General features: G+C 45.8%; 1 protein-coding gene across 4 annotated transcripts in view; it reads left to right on the top strand.

Moving 5' to 3' along the window:
* The window catches only part of tbc1d22a (TBC1 domain family, member 22a), a 181,392-nt gene that overhangs the window by 95,674 nt on the left and 60,455 nt on the right, over positions 1-25,263 (top strand). For all 4 annotated transcript variants that reach the window (XM_029630023.2, XM_029630021.2, XM_029630022.2 and 1 more), the window contains one exon: positions 16,725-16,800. In XM_029630023.2, the coding sequence (XP_029485883.1) occupies positions 16,725-16,800 (76 nt within the window). The remainder of the gene's footprint in view (positions 1-16,724; positions 16,801-25,263) is intronic.

Genomic DNA, 25,263 nt, shown 5'->3' with positions numbered 1-25,263 from the left:
CTCTACTCCAGAGAGGGCCATTTGTATTGCTGGTGACTCACCTCTCTTCAGGGGCAGCAGTACATTAGGAGGCACTCCCAGCCAGACAACCTTTTTGTGCTGTTTTGTCCCTAATTACCGCAGTCAATTGTGTGTACAAAGCTGATTCTCACAGGCACTTGTGAATTTTTCTTCACAACTTCACAGTAGCCAGTTTTAACCCGGGAACATTCATACTTTGCTTTCACACTGTTTAGAGGTGTGTGTCTGTGTGGGACTGTGTCTGTGTATGAGAGCGACACAGGGGACTGTTGGTCTGAGTCTGTGGGCGGGAGCTGAACTGAGCCTCTGCTTGTTGCAGTAGAAAGGAATGCTTACTCTGAAGATTATCTGACGCCTTAGAATGTGGAGATTTTAAGACCGCTATCTCCGTGGAAAGACATAAGATCGTGATGAACATATTATAATAGGTATTAAGCAGGAAACAACATTTTGTAGCATGGCAAACTGCTGTTTTGACCCAAATCCTTTGGACATTCAAGGAAAATACAAAAAATACTCAGTCTGCGTCTCATGTGGCACCCTAGTCCCTACTACCTTTGACCAAGAAGTGCACTATATACGGAATAGGGTGCCATTTGCAATGCAGCCTCAATGAGGCTGACAACACTGGATGGCCTTGCTCCTAGTTTTAGGAAGCAGATGTTATTATTGAAATCTTGGTTTCCTAAAAAACTCTCTATGGTAAACTTCACAATAACATCCAGCTGTCAGACAGATTTCTACAGCTTTCTGCCCTGAAGGCAGATCACCACAAAAACATCTTATAAAATCACCAGGGACGGTTGATTGCTCATGCGGGTGTCGGTTAGTGTGTTTCATATAGCAATGTACAATACTCAATGTGTATCATATTCTCTTTCATTCTGCACCAGCATGCATCAAAATCAAGCATGAGACCCCATCTTCTCTTTAGCTGTTCTTCGATTGGTCTCCCGCACCACTTGATGCAGTTTACATGTCACCGTGACCTGTGTGGAAGCTAGCGTGCCTTACCTTAATCCCTGCTGTTTTTGTTGAAAGCATTAACCGTAGAGACAAATGGAGAGAGATTTTACAGGCTTCTGTTCTGCTCCCTAGAGGCTCTTTGTATTTAACTCAATCAACGACTGACACACACACACACACACACACACACACACACCACGCACACACACTAGAGTGAGTCCCGTGAGGAGTGTACCAGACACACACTGGTACACACATGCAGTTTAACTCACACAGCTGTGGGTACACACACACACACACGAAGAGAAGAGGTGAGCGATCACCAGCTGTTCTGTTTTGATGACTGACGTGTGAGCGGTGCAGCCTTAAACCCCTGTGATTCGCCGAAGCGGGACACAGCCCCACGCTGCTGTCTGATTAACGCTGACCTCGGAACCCTGCGCTGGGCCCTGGGAGACCCCGTCTCTGATTAGCACAGCTGGGTGATCTGTAAAAAGACGTATGGTGTCAGAGAGGTGAGCAGCTCTCTTAGGGAGCGAAGGGGCCACAAAGCTTGTGAAGCTGGTTATCAGAGTTAGTCTTTTTAGTGGAAGGTGTTTATTTGACCAAAAGACCCATTAAGGTAGTCCAGTCAAGTGCACTCACCTACAAACACAAGGATTTTATCTTGGAATTGATCATGTCGTTTTATTCAGTAGCAAGACAAAAGAACAGACGTACATCCTTTAAAAGCACCCTATAAAACACCCATACACAAAGAGGGTAATGGCTTCCCAGACCCCCACTCCTCAGCTATTTAACCCCTCCACTCCCTGTCGTCTCTGTGGATATGGTAGTAGTGGGTATTAGAGAGAATAGGTTTACAGCTGGGACAGGATGGATCACAAACTAGCTAATTAAGGTGCTGGAGGTGTTGGGCCCCGTAAAAATGGTTGAGAAACAATTAGGGCCAAAAATGACTTGCCTCTGACACACACACATAGTTCGATAGAGACAAGGTCACAGGACACACACACACACACACACACACACACCTCTCTCCGGCGCTCCTTTAGGAACTGCTGCTGTCGACAGAATGCAGTAGCATTTACTCCGGGACAAAGGAGCCGAAGCACGCTTTTTATTAATTCTCCTAAATAAATAGATCCCTTATGGGGCCTTGTTGCTAAAACGCCTTCAGTGATATTAATGAGCCACTTGTTTATTTAGCCTATTTTTAACGGGCTCTATAGCTAACTTAACAGAGAAGGAAATTGGAAGCATTTACCTCAGAGCCCCTAGAGATTGATGGTATAAAACACTATGAAAGCCACTGTGAGAGTAGTATCAGATCTGGAATAGAAAATACTTTTCTTTCTGTTTTTATAGTAATAAATTCCTCTGTTTGAGTTTGAAATGGAACTTAAATGATTTTCCAGCAACTAGGTCACTTGTTGTTACAATGGCCGCCTTTTTGATGTAGCTTTTCTGTGGTGCTATACAAGTACTGGCATCTAGTTTTACATGGTTGTGTGAAATTGGTGGCATTTGAAGTGCCATTTTTTTCTCAGTCTTTCAGAAATCTTCTTGTCTGTCTGGATTAACAGTTAACCATTTTTTTCCAGTAACTGCTGCGCTACTTAACTAGATGCAGATAGACACACAAACATAAAAATATGTTAAACCCTGGCTAGCTAGCACACACACCAGGGTTGGGCGGTATCCAGATTTTCATGTCTTCATACCGTCTTTCTCTCATCCAGGGATTTACGGTATAAATGGTTTAATACACAATAGCATATTTCCATGGTGGCTGCTAGTTAAATATGCTAACAAGCGCAAACTAAAATAAAGAATTGCAAAGACAGGCAATCCAGCTCATAAAGTTATACATGTGTGTGTGTGTGTGTGTGTGTGTGTGTATATACACACACACACACACACACACACACAGTCATGGCCAAAAGTTTTGAGAATGACACAAATATACATTTTCGTGAAGTCTGCTGCCTCAGTTTGTATGATGGCAATTTGCATATACTCCAGAATGTTATGAAGAGTGATCAGATTAATTGCAATTAATTGCAAAGTCCCTCTTTGCCATGCAAATGAACTGAATCCCAAAAGAACATTTCCACTGCATTTCAGCCCTGCCACAAAAGGAACAGCTGACATGTCAGTGACTCTCTCGTTAACACATGTGTGAGTGTTGATGAGGACAGGGCTGGAGATCACTCTGTCATGCTGATTGAGTTCGAATAACAGACTGGGAGCTTCAAAGGAAGGTGGTGCTTGGAATCATTGTTCTTCCTCTGTCAACCATGGTTACCTGCAAGGAAACACGTGCCGTCATCATTGCTTTGCACAAAAATAGCTTCACAGGCAAGGATATTGCTGCCAGTAAGATTGCACCTAAATAAACCATTTATCAAATCATCAAGAACTTCAAGGAGAGCGGCTCAATTGTTGTGAAGAAGGTTTCAGGGCGCCCAAGAAAATCTGGCAAGCGCCAGGACCGTCTCCTAATGTTGATTCAACTGCGGGCACCAGTAGTACAGAGCTTGCTCAGGAATGGCAGCAGGCAGGTGTGAGTGCATCTAGTTAAAATAAAGAATTGCAAAGAATTGCACAGTGAGGCGAAGACTTTTGGAGGATGGCCTGGTGTCAAGAAGGGCAGCCTAGAAGCCACTTCTCTCCAGGAAAAACATCAGGGACAGACTGATATTCTGCAAAAGGTACAGGGATTGGACTGCTGAGGACTGGGGTAAAGTCATTTTCTCTGAATCCCCTTTCCGATTGTTTGGGGCGTCTGGAAAAAAGCTTGTCCCGGAGAAGACGAGGTGAGCGCTACCATCAGTCCTGTGTCATGCCAACAGTAAAGCATCCTGAGACCATTCATGTGTGGGGTTGCTTCTCAGCGAAGGGAGTGGGCTCACTCACAATTTTGCCTAAGAACACAGCCATGAATAAAGAATGGTACAAACACATCCTCCGAGAGCAACTTCTCCCAACCATCCAGGAACAGTTTGGTGACCAACGATGCCTTTTCCAGCATGATGGAGCACCTTGCCATAAGGTGGCTCGGGGAACAAAACATTGATATTTTGGGTACATGGGCAATAAACTAGCAGTGACAGCTACACAGAACTCATCCAAAGGGCTTTGACTCCTGAAACACGGCAGGAAGTTAACACAATATGATGCTCCTTCACCTTGTTAATTCAGCCACTTACTTAGAAAACATGATGCGTAAGTTTAACTTTCTAGTTAATGCAGAATGATGCAGTAAAGAAAAAATATTTTACCTCCTTTTTTAAAATTCTATTTATTGTCATTTCTGCCCAGCATCACACACATGTTGTGCTTCAGTTGCACTTCACTAGGATGACAATTCATACACGAACGGGCATTCTAACAGCAGATAGCGCTTTGACTGATGTGTAGCTACTTTTCTCCAGTACTTTTCTTGGTGTAGCCAGACCACTTTTCTCCAGTAAAATGCAAGACGAACTTTAAACAAAACATTATGAAATGTATCAGGCAGCATTTCTTCCATGATAAATATTAGAAATAGGATGGCCATGCATAATTTGTACAAAAAAATACCTTGCTTTTTCATCATAAGCTCATTTACTTGTGTGGCTGCCAGCCAAATAACTTTGGGCTTCCGTTGTCATCTGATGAAAAATAAGCTATTTTCCGCCGGCTGTGTTGCTCTAATGTATTTTCTGTAAAGGAATAGTTGCAAGTCCCTGATCGGTCTATTGAAACAAAACAAAAAACACTTGACTTATATCAAATGTAACCCCTGTCAGTACACAGCTGAACTCACCTGCTCCTGCTTTCTCCCATTGTGCTACTTGTGAACGAAGGTAAGCTTCATAATGTAAAGTTATGTTACAGGTGAAACTGGCTGCTTTATCTGGCTGCTTTATCTCCTAATATATTGCACAAGTTGTCTGCAGCTAAACGTCCCCTTTTTCAGGACCCTGTCTTTCAAAGATAATTTGTAAAAATCCAAATTACTTCACAAATATTCATTGTAAAGGGTTTAAACACGGTTTCCCATGCTTGTTCAATGAACCATAAACTATTAACAACCGTTCCACAGGTGCATGTTCATTAACTTCACCAGGGTAGTGGGCAGCATTCGGAATTTTGGATGAAAAGCGGGCCCAAATTAAACTGCCTGCTACTCAGGCCCAGAAGGTAGGATATGCATATAATTGGTAGATTTGGATAGAAAACACTCAAGTTTCCAAAACCTGAGAAAATAATCAATCCAGGAAGTACTATTATTTTGAAAGGCTGTTCTTCCATTGAAAGCCTATCCACCATACAAAGACTTAAGACCCAGTTCACAATCTCTGGCTTCATCTACATGTGGCCAGTCTTTAGGCATTGTTTCAGGCTTGTACTCTGAAAAATGAGGGAGAGACAGCACTTTCAATGAGTGGACAATGGAAATTTCCAGACATGAGTCCAGCACACGATCGGGAGCGCACCTTTCTTGTTGCTCCTTTTCTATTGACGAAACTTTTGTCCGGTTGAAATATTGATCATTTATGACAAAAACAACATGATGATTGATTTTAAATATCGTTTGACATGTTTCTACGAACCTATATTGTACTTTTTTGACTTTTTGTCTGGATGTTGAGAGCGTGCTTTGTGCCTTTGGATTACTGAACTAAACGCACAAAGAGGGACATTATCGAACAAAACAAACATTTATCGTGTAACATGGAGTCCTGCGAGTGCCACCAGATGAAGATCATCAAAGGTTAGTGATTAATTTAATCGCTTTTTCTGACTTTTGTGAGTCCTCTCCTTGGCTGGAAAATGTCTGCATGGTTTCTTGTGGCTAGGCGCTGTCCTAACATAATCGCATGGTTGTGCTTTCGCCGTAAAGCCTTTTTGAAATCGGACACTATGGTTGGATTAACAAGAAGTTTATCTTTAAAATGGTGTATAATACTTGTATGTTTGAGGAATTTTAATTATGGGATTTCTGTTTGAATTTGGCCCCCTGCAATTTCACTGGCTGTTGTTGAGGTGGGACGCTAGCGTCCCAATGATCCCAGAGAGGTTAAGACACTAACAGCTTACAGACGGTAGGCAATTAAGGCCACAGTTATGAAAACTTAGGACACTAAAGAGGCCTTTCTACTGACTCTGGAAAAACACCAAAAGAAAGATGTCCCTGCTCATCTGAGTGAACGTGCATTAGGCATGCTGCAAGGAGGCATGAGGACTGTAGATGTGGCCAGGGCAATACATTCCAATGTCCGAACTGTGAGACGCCTAAGACAGCGCTACAGGGAGACAGGATGGACAGCTGATCGTCCTCGCAGTGGCAGACCCCATGTAACAACATCTGCACAGGATCGGTACATCGGAACATCACACCTGCGGGACAGGTGCAGGATGGCAACAGCAACTGCCGAGTTACACCATGAACACACAATCCCTCCATCAGTGCTCAGAATGTCCTCAATAAGCTGAGAGAGGCTGGAATGAGGGCTTGTAGGCCTGTTGTAAGGCAGGTCCTCACCAGACATCACCGGCAACAACGTTGCTTATGGGCACAAACCAACCGTTGCTGGACCAGACAGGACAAAAAGTGCTCTTCACTGTCGAGTTGCGGGTTGCGGTTTTGTCTCACCAGGGGTGATGGTCGGATTTGCGTTTATCGTCAATGGAATTAGCGTTACCCCGAGGCCTGTACTCTAGAGCGGGATTGATTTGGAGGTAGAGGGTCCTGCATGTTCTGAGGCGGTGTGTCACAGTGTAGCGGTATTTATTAGAGGGGCAAAGAAAGATTTTGTTCAGGCATTATTAACCATGCCGAAAGGAAAATGGTAGAATAGAGTACCACTACCAGACCCACACACATCAGCAGAAGAGACTGCCTAGAGTTTAGCCTGTTTACCAGATAGCCAGTAGAGAGAAAAGAGAATACACACCATATAAACCCACATCACAGCACAGGGGTAACCCCAACAAGAATACCTCATACAATTAATAATAATGGCAGAACAATTTAACAGCAACTTCATATGAGAAAGAACCCAGTCATCAACAGCGGATTTGCAATCCTGTATGTTAAAGCTTCGCAACAAGGTTGCTACTAATCCATGCGATCCATAATGGGCGTGGTCCCAAACGAAAACAACCACGACCTAGAGCGATCACACCAATGATTGAGTTAAATACTTTATAAACTACACACGCTGAAAACAAACAAAACTTCTGCAGCACAGTACACACAATCAAACTGTTGCGCCACCCAAGAGCCCCTCCCAAAAGAGCTGTCTTTATTTCCTCCTTCCTTACTGCTGTTGCACTCTTAAAGTGGCAGTGCACGGTGAAGGCTCCGTGCAGGATTTTGCCACAACAGCATCATTGGACTGAGTTTGCCATTGCAGGCAATCTCAATGCTGTGCATTACAGGGAAGACATCCTCCTCCCTTGTGGTACCCTTCCTGCAGGCTCATCCTGACATGACCCTCCAGCATGACAATGCCACCAGCCGTACTGCTCGTTCTGTGTGTGATTTCCTTCAACACATGAATGTCAGTGTTCTGCAATGGCCAGCGAAGAGCCCGGATCTCAATCCCATTGAGCACGTCTGGGACCTGTTGGATCTGAGGGCTAGGGCCATTCCCCCCAGAAATGTCAGGGAACTTGCAGGTGCCTTGGTGGAAGAGTGGGGTAACATCTCACAGCAAGAACTGGCAAATCTGGTGCAGTCCATGAGGAGGAGATGCACTGCAGTACTTAATGCAGCTGGTGGCCACACCAGATACTGACTGTTACTTTTGATTTTCACTCCCCCTTTTTTTCAGGGTCCCATTATTCAATTTCTGTTAGTCACATGTCTGTGGAACTTGTTCAGTTTGTCTGTTGTTGAATCTTATGTTTGTTCAAATATTTACACATGTTAAGTTTGCTGAAAATAATCGCAGTTGACAGTGAGAGGACCTTTCTTTTAATTTACTTAGAAAGTAGCTACAAACATTAAAATGTATAGAAATACGTCACCAACCATACGATCACTTTAAATATAAAATCGAATCCAATTTTATTTGTTACGTGCGCCGTATACAACATGCGTAGACCTTACTATGAAATGCTTACTTGAAATCCCTTAATTAACCAACAGTGCAGTTTTAAGAAAATAGAATCAAGAAAATATTTACTAAATGAGACTGACTAACAAAATCAATTGGGGCCTGTGGAATGTCCCACTCCTCTTCAATGGCTTTACTAAGTTGCAGGATATAGGCGGGATCTGGAACACGCTGTTGTACACGTTGATCCAGAGCATCCCAAACATGCTCAATGGGTGATCCTTGCGACGTGTTGTCATGCTAAAACATGAGGTAATGCTGACTGATGAATGGTGCGACCATGGGCCTCAGGATCTCTTCACGGCATCTCTTTGCATTCAAATTGTCATCGATAAAATGCAATTGTGTTCGTTGTCGGTAGCTTATGCCTGCCCATACCATAACCCCACCGCCACCGCGGGGCACTCTGTTCACAACATTGAAACCAGCGAGCCACTCGCCCACACGACGCCATCCACACTTTCTGCCATCTGCCCGATACAGTTGAAACCGGCTTTCATCTGTGAAGAGCGCACTTCTCCAGTGTTCAAGTGGCCGTCGAAGGTGAGCCTTTTTCCACAAGTTGGTTATGAAGCCGAGCTGCAGTCAGGTCAAGACCCTGGTGAGGATGACAAGCAGGCAGATGAGCTTCCGTGAGAGAGTTTCTGCACAAACTGTCAGATACCATTTTAGGGCGCAAACCCGCAGTTTCATCAGCTGTCCAGTTGGCTGGTCTCAGATGATCCCGCAGGTGAAGTAGCAGGATGTGGAGGTCCTGGGCTGTTGTGGTTACACGTTGGAGGGGGTTTATGGTAGAGAAATGATCATAACAATCTCTGGCAACAGTTGAGACCCCGACTGGGGGGGAATTGATCCAAGAGCCTTCAAAAGGGGGGCTGCGGGCCGCCAGTTGTCCATCCCTGACTTTGGTAGAAGGCTGGATTAAGAGCAAGGTTTGTGTGAATCTGTCTCACAAACAACTGGAGAGACCACACACACACACACACTTTACTTTCTGCCAGTTTAGCTGGGAGCTAGGGTCCCTGCTGTGGGAGGCTGGTGCCGCCTGCTGGTGCAGTCAGTGTTGAGGTGATGTAGTGAGAGGTGCAGTGGGTTTCTATCCTGGTATTACTCCTCTGGGATGTTTTAAGCAGGACTATGACTCATAGCTTCTGCCTGGTTCAGCTTGCTTCTGTGTGAGGGTGGCTGTGGTTGGAGCCCGAGGCTGGGTAATGCCAGTCTCTGTTTGGGGAAATATCTCACCCTAGCGCACCCCTGCCAATTAGATTCATTCATTTGTGCCCAGGAGGGAGGTGTGGGAGACATGGAGAGAGGGAGGAGAGCCAGGGAAAGCAAGGTTCCAGACAAACATTTTCAGTCGGTGGCACCAGGCCATAATTTGATCACACCAATTTTTCTATGCGGCATCATCTTAAGTCGGTGCTTTATTAAAAAGTGTAATAGACTACTAAGATGGTATTCAGTAATACATTTATATATATTCATGTTTCAAAATATTCTAATGTGCCACCTAATCCAGTGATTGTCATGCATTTTGGGTTGACAATTAGGCTGTTAAATGTTACTGTTAAAATGACTCTAAATATACTGTTATACCCACTAGTAGCCATGCATTAGTCTAAAAGTTAATGTAATCTCCATAAACCGTTGCAGTTGTAGCCTACGGCCCAGTGAGGCCTATGCGATCGCAATGGCCAATGCTCATTTCTCGCACTCTGTAACTCGAAGCCATATCAAATGTCTTTGGTTGTAAAATAGTTGCTATTGAGCTCAAAATTGAGAGTTGATTACAACAAAAAAAAAGTACCGAAAGCTGAGAACCTCCTTAACTGTGACAACAGGATCGCTGTGTTTCCTCCGCTATTGGATTTTAAGGTGTTATGCAATCAGAACCACTTTTTTTCCTGGGTAAGGAGAGAGAGTGGCTTGCTCAGCACAGTAGCAGGACTCAGCGAAAAAGGTACAGGGGCAGGCAGACATTTTCATGACAAGAATGATGAGGATAAATGTACCTTTCTGTTTTACCAAATCATGGTTTTAGCCTCCTAGTGTAAAAATGTGTATAAAAATTCAAAGGGTTTCAAAAGAGACTAAATGTGAGCCCTTTGTCTACACCCATTCAGCATCATTCACACCCTCTTAAGCTTTAGCCCCGCCCATCTCTTTAAGGGTTGATCTTAATGTATTAACAGCACCCAAGCTAACTTGCTAGCTACTTCCAGACATCTAAGGGAGAGAGAACAGCTCACTGAAAACTCGCTCTGGCAGAGCTGTTATGTTATCCAGAGCGTTGGTGATTGCAACTGTACTGTCAGATTGTCCATTCATGAATTGAGCGCACACCGGGCCATATTCACCAGGTTTTGAGCGTTTTGTAAATTCATAAGTTATTCTGCGCTCTCTGGCACACTCAGCTAACTAGGTAAACAATGAACCGTAATCCCAACTCATGTCGTCACTTCCACTGCTTTGAAAACTCCTCCAGAAAGTGGAGAGCAACACTTCTGCAGTTTTAATACACAATCCATTTTTTAAAATACCGCGTTCGACAGGATTACCTAGACATACTGACCAGCTCAAATAGACTGAAGGGCGCTATATTGTAGACCAATCCAAACTCATCTCTGCATGTCCAGCCCACTCATTATCTCAGCCAATCATGGGCTAGCGGGAAGGCTGCGGTCTATTTCTTTAGCTAAGCCAACTGGTCTCGTAATTTAACTATTTTATTCCTACTTACAGATGGCATACAAGTTTGATATTAAGGCACATGAAAGTTCACATGTTCGAGAAGGCGTTTCTGCCAAAAAATACAATTAGATTTTTTTTGTGATGTTTTTTTAATTACGTTCAAACGACTTCCCTTTGAAGTCGTGACCCGCGAGCCCTGGAGAGAGGAGAATGAAACAATGGGGATGTAAGGAGAAACATTGGAAGGGAGACGCAGGCAGGCAGAGGGAGGGTGGCAGGCAGGCAGGGGGGAGACATTGAGAAGGGAGGCAGGTGAAACTGGAAGAATGGAATGAGACGGGGAGGGATGGGGACCTGGGGAGGCAGGGGGAAGAGGGAGTTGTTCTGGCTGACTGCGGCTCTCTCTCTCCTACCTTTTTATTGACAGCTGGATGCCTCTTTTTAAGCTCTGCTAGCTACTCAATCACACAGCTGATAGAGAGGCCTGTCACTCATATTCTCCTTGTTTCTGACACACACACAAAGCCAACACTCACGCTCTATTCATTCCTTTCTCTGACACATCCAACACCAACTCAAACGATAAGACCCCATTAACATGCGCATTTAAGTGCCTCGCAGACCCCGTTTAAAATATGTCTGAGCACTCCCTATCAACGAGTCCTAGAATTAGAGAGGCAGTGGAATGCCGGGGGAGGAGAGGACAGGCTCTGTGTGAGGGAAATATTTCTCCGATAAGCCCGCGATTGCTGATTGTTCCCTCAGGTTATCCCCAAACACACACAGAGCCATCCGACAGTCAGCAGAGGGAGAGATGGATGGAGAGAATGTTGATGGAGGTGGGTCAATATGGCTTTGTCCTCCTCAACACGTGTGTTTGTATGGGTGTGTGTACACAGCACGGTGTTCAGCAGGTCTATTGTGACTCTGGGTTATCTGTGGCTGTCATCTCTGTAGCAGACGCCTCCAGCGACAGACAGACACACTTTCTCTGTTGTCCGCTGTTGCTGTTCACTTTGTTGATTGGCGCCAACACACAATAACTAGCCTCAGTCATCGAAGACTGTGTCCTACATTGTTTGGCCACTAACAGAATAGAAAGTTGAAGAACTGGCAGCCCTGAAAACATCATTGGCCTTACATCGATCGTGAGATTCTTGTCATTCCTGGGATGAAAAGGGGGAATGGTTTGTCATTGTTGGTGAGGGCAGAGACGTGACAGACGGACAGTGACCCGATGGCTCCGTTTCTAGTGGAGAATAACAGAACAGCGAGAAAAGAAAAAGAAAGAAGAACAAAGTGTGGAATGTGGACATGTCCTGCCATTGCCTCAGAGGATCAAAGCTGGAGTCAAGCACTTTATCACAGACAGTCTGGAGCTGTGGCTTTGTGGAGAAATGGGGAGTGAGAAAGGGAGGGGGGGGCGAGAGAAGCAGATATGAGAGACAGCGCCACACAGTGTTCATACTGACCTCTGACCCAGCTGGACAGTCTATAGGTCAGGTTAAGTGTACCATAACACTTGCACTGTGGCCTCACTCCCTACTTCTCTAGTGCTTTGCAGTAGGCCAGGTGTTACTTTCTAAATGTAATCTGTTAGTTACAAGTTACCTGTCCTCAATTGTAATCAGTAAATTATCTTTTGGATTACCCACACCCAGTAACGTAATCTGATCATTTTAGATTACATTCCCCTTAAGAGGCATTAGAAGAAGACAAAAAAGAATATTACTAATTGCACATCTATTGCAGGAAACATCCGTAGCTGGCCACAAATGGATGTTGCAATTTACTTTACGGGTTGGTTTTGTAGGCTTCTTCAAGCCCATTGCTTTATTCTACAAATAATCATACAATTCGGCCATTTCTTTACGTTATAAACCAAAGTCATATTTCCAGTCGTTCCAATGAATTGACCCGTTGGTCTTCAGGAATAGGACTTGGAAATATGGAATTATAAATTAGCCCCAATTCGTTTTGTTTTTTTACCTGCTGCACAACCCAACAACGAAAGACTGATTAGCCTACTCTGTTGTTGATGATTTTGTTGCCATGGAGGACTGATTAGCCTACTCTGTTGTTGATGATGTTGTTGCCATGGAGGACTGATTAGCCTACTCTGTTGTTGATGATGTTGTTGTCATGGAGGACTGATTAGCCTACTCTGTTGTTGATGATGTTGTTGTCATGGAGGACTGATTAGCCTACTCTGTTGTTGATGATGTTGTCATGGAGGACTGATTAGCCTACTCTGTTGTTGATGATGTTGTTGTCATGGAGGACATATTAGCCTACTCTGTTGTTGATGATGTTGTTGTCATGGAGGACTGATTAGCCTACTCTGTTGTTGATGATGATGTTGTCATGGAGGACTGATTAGCCTACTCTGTTGTTGATGATGTTGTTGTCATGGAGGACTGATTAGCCTACTCTGTTGTTGTCATGGAGGACTGATTAGCCTACTCTGTTGTTGATGATGTTGTTGTCATGGAGGACTGATTAGCCTACTCTGTTGTTGATGATGTTGTTGTCATGGAGGACTGATTAGCCTACTCTGTTGTTGATGATGTTGTTGTCATGGAGGACTGATTAGCCTACTCTTGTTGATGATGTTGTTGTCATGGAGGACTGATTAGCCTACTCTTGTTGATGATGTTGTTGTCATGGAGGACTGATTAGCCTACTCTGTTGTTGATGATTTTGTTGTCATGGAGGACTGATTAGCCTACTCTGTTGTTGATGATTTTGTTGTCATGGAGGACTGATTAGCCTACTCTGTTGTTGATGATTTTGTTGTCATGGAGGACTTATTAGCCTACTCTGTTGTTGATGATTTTGTTGTCATGGAGGACTGATTAGCCTAGTCTGTTGTTGATGATGTTGTTGTCATGGAGGACTGATTAGCCTACTCTGTTGTTGATGATTTTGTTGTCATGGAGGACTGATTAGCCTACTCTGTTGTTGATGATTTTGTTGTCATGGAGGACTTATTAGCCTACTCTGTTGTTGATGATGTTGTTGTCATGGAGGACTGATTAGCCTACTCTGTTGTTGATGATTTCGTTGTCATGGAGGACTTATTAGCCTACTCTGTTGTTGATGATTTTGTTGTCATGGAGGACATATTAGCCTACTCTGTTGTTGATGATGTTGTTGTCATGGAGGACTGATTAGCCTACTCTGTTGTTGATGATTTTGTTGTCATGGAGGACTGATAGGGCTCATAGCTTTGAGTTGACATGTAAATCCTGCTCTGGGAATAGCATGCTTTGAGCACTGCCGAGAAGTGTTATGTACAGGACACGTGGAAGAAGAGCCCCGTAGGGTGCGGTTGCTGAATGGCTATCGTTGACCTTTTTAGTTGGTGACACTTTGACGTCTGGACAATTTGCAGAAGTCTTAAGAGTTTGAGGATGTGTCCGTCAGGAGAGAAAATATCTCCCCCCCCCCCCCCCTCCCTATTTACGACTCCACGCACGGAGCAGCATTTTCCAGTGGACCAGAGAGAGAGAGGGGTACAGTAGCTAGTTCATTAAAGCGAGGGATCTTGAAGCTGGTGTAATTATTGGTGCCTGTGGGCTCTGGGCTAGTCTTAATGCCTGCTTCAAATTGGCCAAGTGCTCACTCTCTGAACAGGTAATTGCATTTAGGCACAGAGAGAGAGAGGGAGGGAGAAAGATGAAGGGCAACGAGGGAGCAGTAACCTGGGAGGACCAGCTGTGCCTGGGCAGCATATTATGGTCTGTTGACTTGAGGACATGGCTACTGCACGTGTGCAGATGGAGCCAGGAAGTCTCAATCCCGACCCCGCTCTAATTAATCAGACCATAGCCCATCAAACGTTCAGAACACTCAGTGGTCTGGTTCTGGAGCTCCACTATAGGAGAATGGACTTGGATGGGGGAGGAGGGGTAACACTTGGGAGTGAGGATGGCTGAACATGCCTTGACCCGGTACTGCTGTGTACTTCCGAATCCATGTCAGCCATTGAAATATCCTTTCTCTGTGTCAGCCTACGTGAAATCCGTGTTATTTTCTGGAAGTAGCTTCTTATAGCTGGGCTGTACAGTAGCACTGGGAGGTCACAGGGAAGGGAGAGGTGATGGTAGGCCAAGGTTTCTCTCTCAGTCTCCCCACCCTCTCTATTCTTCTCCCTCTCTCTCCCCCTCTGTCAATAGTGTGTTGTATCCAGAGCCACTCCTGTATTCATGGCCACAACACTCGGGCCCCAGAACGCTCACTGCAGGATGCACAGTTGAGCCTGAAGGTCGGGCAGCAATTGTTTATCGGTTAATATGTCTCGCTCCCTCTGTTGCTCTCTCTCTCTCCCTCTGTCGCTCTCCCTCTGTCGCTCTCCCTCTGTCGCTCTCCCTCTGTCGCTCTCCCTCTGTCGCTCTCCTCTGTCGCTCTCTCTCTGTCGCTCTCTCTCTGTCGCTCTCTCTCTGTCGCTCTCTCTCTGTCGCTCCCTCTGTCGCTCTCTCTCTGTCGCTCCCTCTGTCGCTCCCTCTGTCGCTCTCTCTCGCTCTCGCTCCCTCTGTCGCTCTCTCTCTCTCGCTCCCTCTGTCGCTCTCTCGCTCTCTCTCTCTCGCTCCCTCTGTCGCTCTCTCTCTCTCTCGCTCCCTCTGTCGCTCTCTCTCTCTCTCGCTCCCTCTGTCGCTCTCTCTCTCTCGCTCCCTCTGTCGCTCTCTCTCTCGCTCCCTCTGTCGCTCTCTCTCGCTCCCCCTCTCTCTCTCGCTCCCCCCCTCTCTTACCTTGCCCTTGCAGCTCTCTCTACAAGTGCAACACATCAGCATCATAGCCACACTCCTTCCATAGTAATTCCCATGGCTCAGACTGCAGACACACACACACGTTTGTAATAACTTAAACTTAGAGACCCAGCCTATGATTTAATCATTTATTGCTTTGTAAATGCAGGCTAGATCCAAGGCCTGTTGTGAGGTTGTTGCTTTTCGTCCCCGAAGGCCTTAATCAAATAAGAAATTATTTGATCACTTAAATGTACATTAGGATTAAAAACTGGGCTTGTCTGCAAATGTCAAATGAACGTGACTTGCTCCACTATGTAAAGTCCACTTCCAGTGGCAGTGTGTACATTAGGACCAACCTCAAACAAAAGTGACTTTTCAATGTCCAATTACTGTTCGCCTGTGTTATTAGCAGGCCCATCAGCACTGTCTGAATGGAGTTCTATAAATCTGATCTTACATGTGCCTATTAGATGGATGCCCTCTTCACTCTGCTATAAGGAGACATCATTACCTCTTCAAGACCTGTCGTCTATTCATACTGTGACTAAAGGTGACCTTGCATATATAATGGTCTCAGTACTTAGAGGAACTGACCCCCCCCTCTGGTTGATATGAGGCCTATGTGGCGTCGGCCATAAACATACGTTCTAGTCCCAGAACAGTCAAGTGTAGTGATGAGGAGGGTGATAATGGATGAAAAAATCAGTCCCCCTTCAAGCCCTGCTGCTGATATTTGCATTTAGTCTGTAAATGTTGCATTTAATCTCCTGTCAGCTTGTGTTTAGTGGTTGAGAGGACGGCTCACCTCCTGATCTCACTCTCTCGCCTTCTCTCTGTCTGTGACCTCCCCTTTTCTTCAGGATGGCCACGAAATGGCCCATGGATCACGAGCTGGGGTTGCTAGTTGCTCACCCTTGAATGAGACTGTGTGTCCAGTGTCCCTCCGCTAGTATACACAGTTGTTTGTTCATCTGTCGCCATTACTATTCCTCACACACATCCTTTTTTTCTTTACTGAAGTACATGAGCGTTTGAAGCAACATTTTAGGGCAACAGACTCGTCTCTGTTTTTAAGTCAAATTGATAATAGTGCGGCCATCACCCCTAGTAAGACAGACTACACCTTGCTGTGAAATTAATTTCTCTCTCTCTCGCTCTCTCTCTCTTTCTCTCTCCAATCAAGGACAACTACACATTTGCCCAGCCGGGGATCCAAAGGAAAGTCAAGGCTCTGGAGGAGTTGGTCAGCAGGATTGATGGTGAGCTTCCTCTCCTCTTCCTCTCTCTCTCCTGTCCTCTCCTGTGGTCCTTTCTCTCTCGCTCCTGTCCGCTCTCGCTCCTGTCCGCTCTCGCTCTCTCTCTCTCCTGTCCGCTCTCGCTCTCTCCTGTCCTCTCCTGTGGTGCTCTCTCTCTCTCTCTCTCTCGCTCTCTCCTGTCCTCTCCTGTGGTGCTCTCTCTCTCTCTCTCCTGTCCTCTCCTGTGGTCCTTTCCCTCTCTCTCTCTCTCTCTCTCTCTCTCTCTCCCTCTCTCTCTCTCTCCTGTGGTCCTTTCCCGTGGTCCTTTCCCTCTCTCTCTCTCTCTCTCTCTCCTGTTCTCTCCTGTTCTCTCCTGTGGCCCTTTCTCTCTCTCTCTCTCTCTCTCTCTCTCTCTCTGTCCGTCCGTCCGTCTCCATCTGTCAGAGTGATCGCGGACGCACACACACACACACCCTGATTGCTGAATGTCATCCCCAATCAGTGGCGGGTCAGTGTGGCCTTTAACAGAACGGTGGCTGGCTGGCGTCTGGTCCGCCGGGGGGAAGCAAGGAGCCACCAGAGCATGAGCTCCTCTCATTACTTTAAATGACAGAGGTGTAATCAGAATTCACTGGCCATCCTCTCCTCCCTCCATTTCCTGACAGAGCAGGAAAGGCTGGCCCCTGCACAGCACAAAGCCAGACCGGGACTGGAACTAGACTCAGATCTAGTCCCGTACTTTCTTTACATTAGAGAAGTATAATCAGGATTTAGTGGACATCTTACAGGACAGAGACAGTCAGTCCAGTTCTAGACCCAGGTTCAACCTGAGACCGAGCTCTATACCCTACTGCCAGATCCAGCCCACGCCCCATCTGTACACCCTAGCCCCAGACCCAGGTTCAACCTGAGACAGAGCTCTATACCCTACTGCCAGATCCAGCCCACGCCCCATCTGTACACCCTAGCCCCAGACCCAGGTTCAACCTGAGACAGAGCTCTATACCCTACTGCCAGATCCAGCCCACGCCCCATCTGTACACCCTAGCCCCAGACCCAGGTTCAACCTGAGACCGAGTTCTATACCCTACTGCCAGATCCAGCCCACGCCCCATCTGTACACCCCAGCCCCAGCCCCAGGTTCAACCTGAGACCGAGCTCTATACCCTACTGCCAGATCCAGCCCACGCCCCATCTGTACACCCTAGCCCCAGACCCAGGTTCAACCTGAGACCGAGCTCTATACCCTACTGCCAGATCCAGCCCACGCCCCATCTCTACACCCTAGCCCCAGACCCAGGTTCAACCTGAGACCGAGCTCTATACCCTACTGCCAGATCCAGCCCACGCCCCATCTGTACACCCTAGCCCCAGACCCAGGTTCAACCTGAGACAGAGCTCTATACCCTACTGCCAGATCCAGCCCACGCCCCATCTGTACACCCTAGCCCCAGACCCAGGTTCAACCTGAGACCGAGCTCTATACCCTACTGCCAGATCCAGCCCACGCCCCATCTGTACACCCTAGCCCCAGACCCAGGTTCAACCTGAGACAGAGCTCTATACCCTACTGCCAGATCCAGCCCACCCCCATCTGTACACCCTCGCCCCAGACCCAGGTTCAACCTGAGACAGAGCTCTATACCCTACTGCCAGATCCAGCCCACGCCCCATCTGTACACCCTAGCCCCAGACCCAGGTTCAACCTGAGACCGAGCTCTATACCCTACTGCCAGATCCAGCCCACCCCCATCTCTACACCCTCGCCCCAGACCCAGGTTCAACCTGAGACAGAGCTCTATACCCTACTGCCAGATCCAGCCCACGCCCCATCTGTACACCCTCGCCCCAGACCCAGGCATTTGTATTCCAAAACGGTCTTATTTTTTCTTTCTTTCTGATGTCTCTGCTGAGTTTGGACTTGGCTATATTTAACAACCAAATGTATGCAGGGAGAGAAATTGAGTTGGTCTTCTTGGACAAGATAAATGTCTTTAGGTCGCAGGTTAGATTTACTCTCTCTGGAGTAAGGAGGAGACAGAGATTGAACTTTACCAGTCCTCCTTGAGAACTTCACTTCTTTCTCTCTTTATCATTTAGAGTTTCCGGCGTTGAGTTGATATCTCCATTTCCTTGATCCTACAGTACACGTCTACCTTAAATGACCTGTAAATACTTCAGCAATAAGGCCCGAGGTGGGTGTGGTGTGTGGCCAATATACCACGGCTAAGGGCTGTTCTTAGGCACGAGTGCTTGGATACAGCCCTTAGCCGTGGTATAGCCGTGGTATATTGGCCATGTATCACAAGCACCCAAGGTGCCTTTTTTGCTATTATAAACTGGTTACCGATGTAATTAAAGAAGCAAAAATACATGTTTTTCTGATATACCACGTCTTTCAGCCAATCAGCATTCAGGGCTCGAACCACCTAGTTTATAATGGTAAATTAACCATACTTTGCAAGGTATATACATTTTATTACTTTAAAATTAGCCTAGCGGTTAAGAGCGTTCGGCCAGTAACCAAACAGAAGCCCTTATCAAATGTTTCTCATTACCATTAGTCTCTGACGATGTTTCTCTCTGTCCTCGTCATGAATACCGAACAGAAGCCCTTATCAAATGTTTCTCATTACCATTAGTCTCTGACGATGTTTCTCTCTGTCCTCGTCATGAATACCGAACAGAAGCCCTTATCAAATGTTTCTCATTACCATTAGTCTCTGACGGTGTTTCTCTCTGTCCTCGTCGTGAATACCGAACAGAAGCCCTTATCAAATGTTTCTCATTACCATTAGTCTCTGACGATGTTTCTCTCTGTCCTCGTCATGAATACCGAACAGAAGCCCTTATCAAATGTTTCTCATTACCATTAGTCTCTGACGGTGTTTCTCTCTGTCCTCGTCATGAATACCGAACAGAAGCCCTTATCAAATGTTTCTAATTACCATTAGTCTCTGACGGTGTTTCTGTCTGTCCTCGTCATGAATACCGAACAGAAGCCCTTATCAAATGTTTCTCATTACCATTAGTCTCTGATGGTGTTTCTCTCTGTCCTCGTCATGAATACCGAACAGAAGCCCTTATCAAATGTTTCTCATTACCATTAGTCTCTGACGGTGTTTCTCTCTGTCCTCGTCATGAATACCGAACAGAAGCCCTTATCAAATGTTTCTCATTACCATTAGTCTGACGGTGTTTCTCTCTGTCCTCGTCATGAATTCCCGAACAGAAGCCCTTATCAAATGTTTCTCATTACCATTAGTCTCTGACGGTGTTTCTGTCTGTCCTCGTCATGAATACCGAACAGAAGCCCTTATCAAATGTTTCTCATTACCATTAGTCTCTGACGGTGTTTCTCTCTGTCCTCGTCATGAATACCGAACAGAAGCCCTTATCAAATGTTTCTCATTACCATTAGTTTCTGACTATGTTTCTCTCTGTCCTCGTCATGAATACCGAACAGAAGCCCTTATCAAATGTCTCCTTTGTAGCGCAGTCTTGTTCTTGACCAACCTTCACAGTGTTAGACTCCAGAGTCCCACTCTTGTCACATTGAACTGTATTTATCTCTAATCGAGGGGGATTCAAATGGGATGTGGAAGTAGGGGAACGCTGGGGGAGAATTTATATTTGAGAAGGCTGTGGTGCTGTAGTAGTTTGAAAGGGCTATAGGGACATGAGAGCAGAGAGAGACAGTTTTGGGTGAACACTTCTCCTGTTGTATGAGTTGTTGTGATGGTTTGATTGGATCTCTTGTCAGTGGAATGTGTGTAATTTTGTTCTGCTTTCATGTCAGTGTGTTGTCTCCTGCAGCAGACTAATGATCGAGACAGAGGGAAAGTGTACAACATAGGGAGAGTAAAAGACACAGACAAAGAGAGAGAGAGGGCACAGTACATTAGGTGTGAGGGGAGAGAAATGAGTAAGATTAGTCTTCCTCTTGAAATCCTCTGTTGGCTTGCGTGTGTGTTTGCGTGTATGTGTCAGACCTGGGTTCAAATACTATTTAGGGTATTTTAATTACCTTCAAAGACATTTGAAAGTGTTTTTATTTATTTTTTATTTTTAGAACAAGTGTTTGAATATGGGAATGTATATTGGCATATATTTTAAAATACTCATGCATAGTATTTATTCAAATATTTAAATAATCTCATTAAACATTTTTTTTTTTATCAACAGGGTGTCATGCTGAGACCAACGTGTCTTTCTCAGATGAGCCCTGCATGAAACCCAAGTTTACATACACCTTAGCCAAATACATTTAAACTCCAAAATAGTTACCAGAATATAGATTTCAGTAGAAAATCACAATATCAAACAATTACTCCCAGAAATTTTGAACAAACCTTCTAGTTGAGAAAAGCATTATAGAACAATAGAATAGAATTATAGAAATTATGCATGCGAGCCCCCCCCCCCCCCCCCCAAAATAAATCTTTGCTATTGCGAGCCAAAATCCTAATCCTACTAACTAAAATATAAACGCATTAAAACAAATTAAAGTTATGAGGAGTTTTTTCCAAACTTTTCTAGTGTGTAATGTCCTGAAGTTGCAGCTTTTAAATGGGAATTATTATGAAAGTCTACGCTATTCTCATTCACAGATTTATTTTTGAATGACAAATATTTTAGGCCACAAGAAGTGAAATTGAGCAAACAATACCAAGATTGAAAAATCCAATGAGGAGTCAAAACAAAAATTATTTGTACATTATTTTGGATGGCTGCTAGGGGGGGGGGGCGAACAGAGTCTGTGGCAGGGGTGTCAAACATTCCATGGCAGGTCTAGTGTCTACTGGTTATATTTTTTTCCTTTCAATTAAGACTTAGACAACCAGGCAGGGGAGTTCCTTACTAATCAGTGACCTTAATTCATCAATCAAGTATAACGGACGAGCCAAAACCCGCAGACACTCGGCCCAACCGTGGAACCAATTTGACACGTGGTCTATGGACAAGCACAGAAAATGATTTCACATCCCTCCTATGTACTTCACTCATTTTCAGTCACTCCTTTGGTGTTACGGACCTTTTTTTGTTTTGGGACTTTAGCTTTCGGAAAAGTCACAAAAAAAAGATGTCCTACTTGTCCAAGGACAAGTGGCTAAAAAAAGTTCAATGTCAAGCCCTGGTTGTTGAAATGAAAACAGATGTACTAGGAGTTGACTGCTCTTCCGAGGAGCCAAGTGGAGGCCGGGAGAGGGAAATGGCAGTCATGCTGGACTGACTGCCCAGGGTCAATTAAATCAAGGAATGATCAAATAAGAAGCCTGCCGAAATAAAAAGTGTGAGTATGGATGTGTTTATGTGCGAGCATGAGTTGGTGTGGATTGATTTCCACCTCTGCGTAACGAGATCCATTAGGGCTGCTCCAAGGGAGATGTAAAACAGCACCACTCTGCCAGCTCTCTGCTAGCTGATTAAACCTGACACAGGACATGGCTCCAAGGGGGTCGTTTTGGGAAAATAGCACAATGTAACAACAGTCCTACAAACCCCCAGAGTGACTTGAAAATAACCACCTAACCACCATTCAACACTGGAATTTACACCTTGAAAAGAGGATACCTTTCAGAGAGCAGAGAACAGCCGGGGTACAAGAAAGACCAAAGAGAGAAAAAGGGGAACAGAAAGGTAGAGGACAGGGAAGCCGGTGGAGAAAAGGGAAGAGAAGAAGGCATCAGATGCAACAGCTGTGGCGAAGAGAGAGATCAGTGGCCTTGCTACATTCCCTGCCTTCAGAAACACATAGCAGCCTTAGTCTCTTCCTCGTGGTTCACCAGCCAGGTTGTATTTGATCCTATCGACCACTGCGTAGTGTTTCCCCCACCACACTCACGGATGTGTTAAAGTGTGTGTGAGCCAGGGCTGGAGGTGTACCATTGAGAGATGGCCTGCCCAGATTGGTGCTACTTGGTGGCCCGGGGCCCTGATGTTCAGACATGCTCCTGAAGCACACCTCTGGCTCTCCTCTGGCTCCTCAGCCATATGGCTCTGCTCTGCTCTGTCAGGTGACAGAAAGGAAGGAGCTAGCCTAGCGCCCCAGGGACATGACAGAACCCGACCAGCCTGCCAGCCCTGCCTGACATAACGTCTGTGGGCACGGGGGAGAGACTGGACGCGACAGAGAAAGACGGGAGGGGAAGGAGGGCGTGGAGGGGGGGTGTGTGAGCGAAAACTAAACTGGCCCTGACTCGTGATGCCATCAGCCATGAACTTGAGCAAAGACACATTGTGGTCATACAGCTGAATAGTCACATCATGCTGGAACAACAACCACAGTCCCTGCCCAGACTGTACGCTATATGAAGAGGTATTCTCTAATTACCCCTGTGATTATATTAGATACTAATGATGCTGCATTTATAGGGCTTTTCAAGGTGCTTTACGTGTTAACGGTGTAATGGTGAACTGACCTCACCTTGCATTGTCCTTTGCGGGATGCTGACAAAATTGCTGATCAAATGTGTGATAAGAGAAACTGAGCTCCACCTAATGATGATGATGATGATACAGAAACGGATCTGTATTGTTGTGTTATACGGACTTACACCAGAGTCTTGTATTACCTGGTACCTTAGCTGATACAGTCCATTTGACCACCAGGCACTGAGAGGAGGGGTGAGGAGAGGAGGGGGAGTCATGCTGATCTCACCCCAGTGTCTGATTGCATTAATGCTTCGTCCCGTCCTACCCTGTGACTCGTCTGCTCTGTCAGCGGCTCAGGTCCGTCCTTCAGTCTCTCCCTGCCTGCCCTTCAGCCCAAACACTGCCAGCTCACCTGCCTTTATCTCCCTCAAACAGACAGCAAAGGAGAGAGAGCAGAGTAGAGCGAAAAGCACAGACACTGAGCAGGGAAAGAGAGAGAAGAGAGGGAGACTGAATAGAGCGAGAACCGAGGGGAATAGAGAGAGCGAGAGAGCACAGCCCTGCCTGGACCCTCCACCACCCCTCACTTGCCTCTAAAATCAACAGGGATGGAGAGAGAGAAGAGAGGGAGACGGAATAGAGCGAGAACCGAGGGGAATAGAGCGAGCGAGAGAGCACAGCCCTGCCTGGACCCTCCACCACCCCTCACTTGCCTCTCAAATCAACAGGGATGGAGAGAGAGAGAACAGTTCGGCATGATTCCTCAAGAACTTTCCCTTTTCTCTGCCTCTGTAGAGCTAGGTCCAAACAGTGCAGTAACCTATATAGCAGAGAGCGTAGTCTAGGCTCTGACCAGTCCCTGCGCAATTTAACAGAGGAGTGAACGTTCAACCTCCTCCAATAGGCCCTGATATATCCCTGACGACTCACTAACACATTCTGGTGAACGACCCGTCTCGGGTCAAAGCAACCACCCTGGTTCTTTTAATACAGGGTTAGGCAACCTTGGTTCTGTAGTGCCACAGGCACTCCATGTTTTTGATTGAACTGACCTGGAAGACCAGCTGTGTTGGATTTAGGCAATCACTGAACTGATCAGTTAGCTCAGCTGGTCAGGTGTGGTGCCTAGTTGGAACAAAATCCTACAGTACCTGCAGCACTCCAGGAACAGGGTTGCCTAGCCATATTCTAATATGATATAATCTGTCCACAGTACCATCTTATCCATACAGCTCAGACCAGAGAGGCAGTGGGAGCCAATGGGTCCTGTCCTCCCTGTAGCAGTTCCTTGCTTCCTCTCTCTCTCTGTTATTAACGGCCTGTATGATTACGGGGGAGGAGAAGTGGAAGGGTGGAGGGCTACCCTCTGTAGCCTCTCATTGAATATCTGACTTTAGACTATATTCCTCTCATACTTCCACAGAGTATTTCAAAGAATGTTCACTTGAGTTCAGATGGTACAACTGAACTTCGCCTTTTATACGCCCAATGAGGCAGTTGAGTATGTTTGAGATCATATATGATTGGCTCAGATTCTGTAATGTAAAAGAGGTCATTCAGGCAGAGAGTTGTATGATAGTTGATATGCCAGGATGATAGCTGGAAGGAAAGACGTTGATCTGCTGACGCGTCAGCCATGCTACTTTTGTACGGGATTGACAAGAACATCGCATGCCACTCAGACGTTCATTCCTTTGTACGTGTGCAGTACATCTAAAATATAGGCTACAGTGTTTGGAGTAATAGTTTTAAGGTGAAGAGAGTATAGGGTTGTAACTGAATATGAAGAGTACGTTTTACACTTCTGACTGAGACCGGGGTTTGCATGTTAGCCTAACAGTGTGTGGGACTGTGCGTGCTTCCTTCCTTCTTTCCTTCCGCATGTGCGTGCGTGCGCGTGTGTGTGTTGGAAAGCCAGGGCCGTCCCTCATCTCCTCTTTGTCCTCCCTTCTCTCTCAGGGCCTAATCTCCTCTCCACACGGCAGCAGTAATACACATCTCTCCATCCTCTCCTCCTCTGTGTGGGGCTGTGTTTCTCTAAAAGACCGAGGCTGATGTCTGATGTGAGACTATTGCAGCAGTAATACACATCTCTCCATCCTCTCCTCCTCT

Source organism: Oncorhynchus nerka, linkage group LG23, assembly GCF_034236695.1.
Source record: "Oncorhynchus nerka isolate Pitt River linkage group LG23, Oner_Uvic_2.0, whole genome shotgun sequence".
NCBI classification, from domain to species: Eukaryota; Metazoa; Chordata; class Actinopteri; order Salmoniformes; family Salmonidae; genus Oncorhynchus; species Oncorhynchus nerka.
The sequence above is the reverse complement of the archived record's forward strand: the minus strand, read 5'-3'. Positions and strand labels throughout refer to the sequence as shown.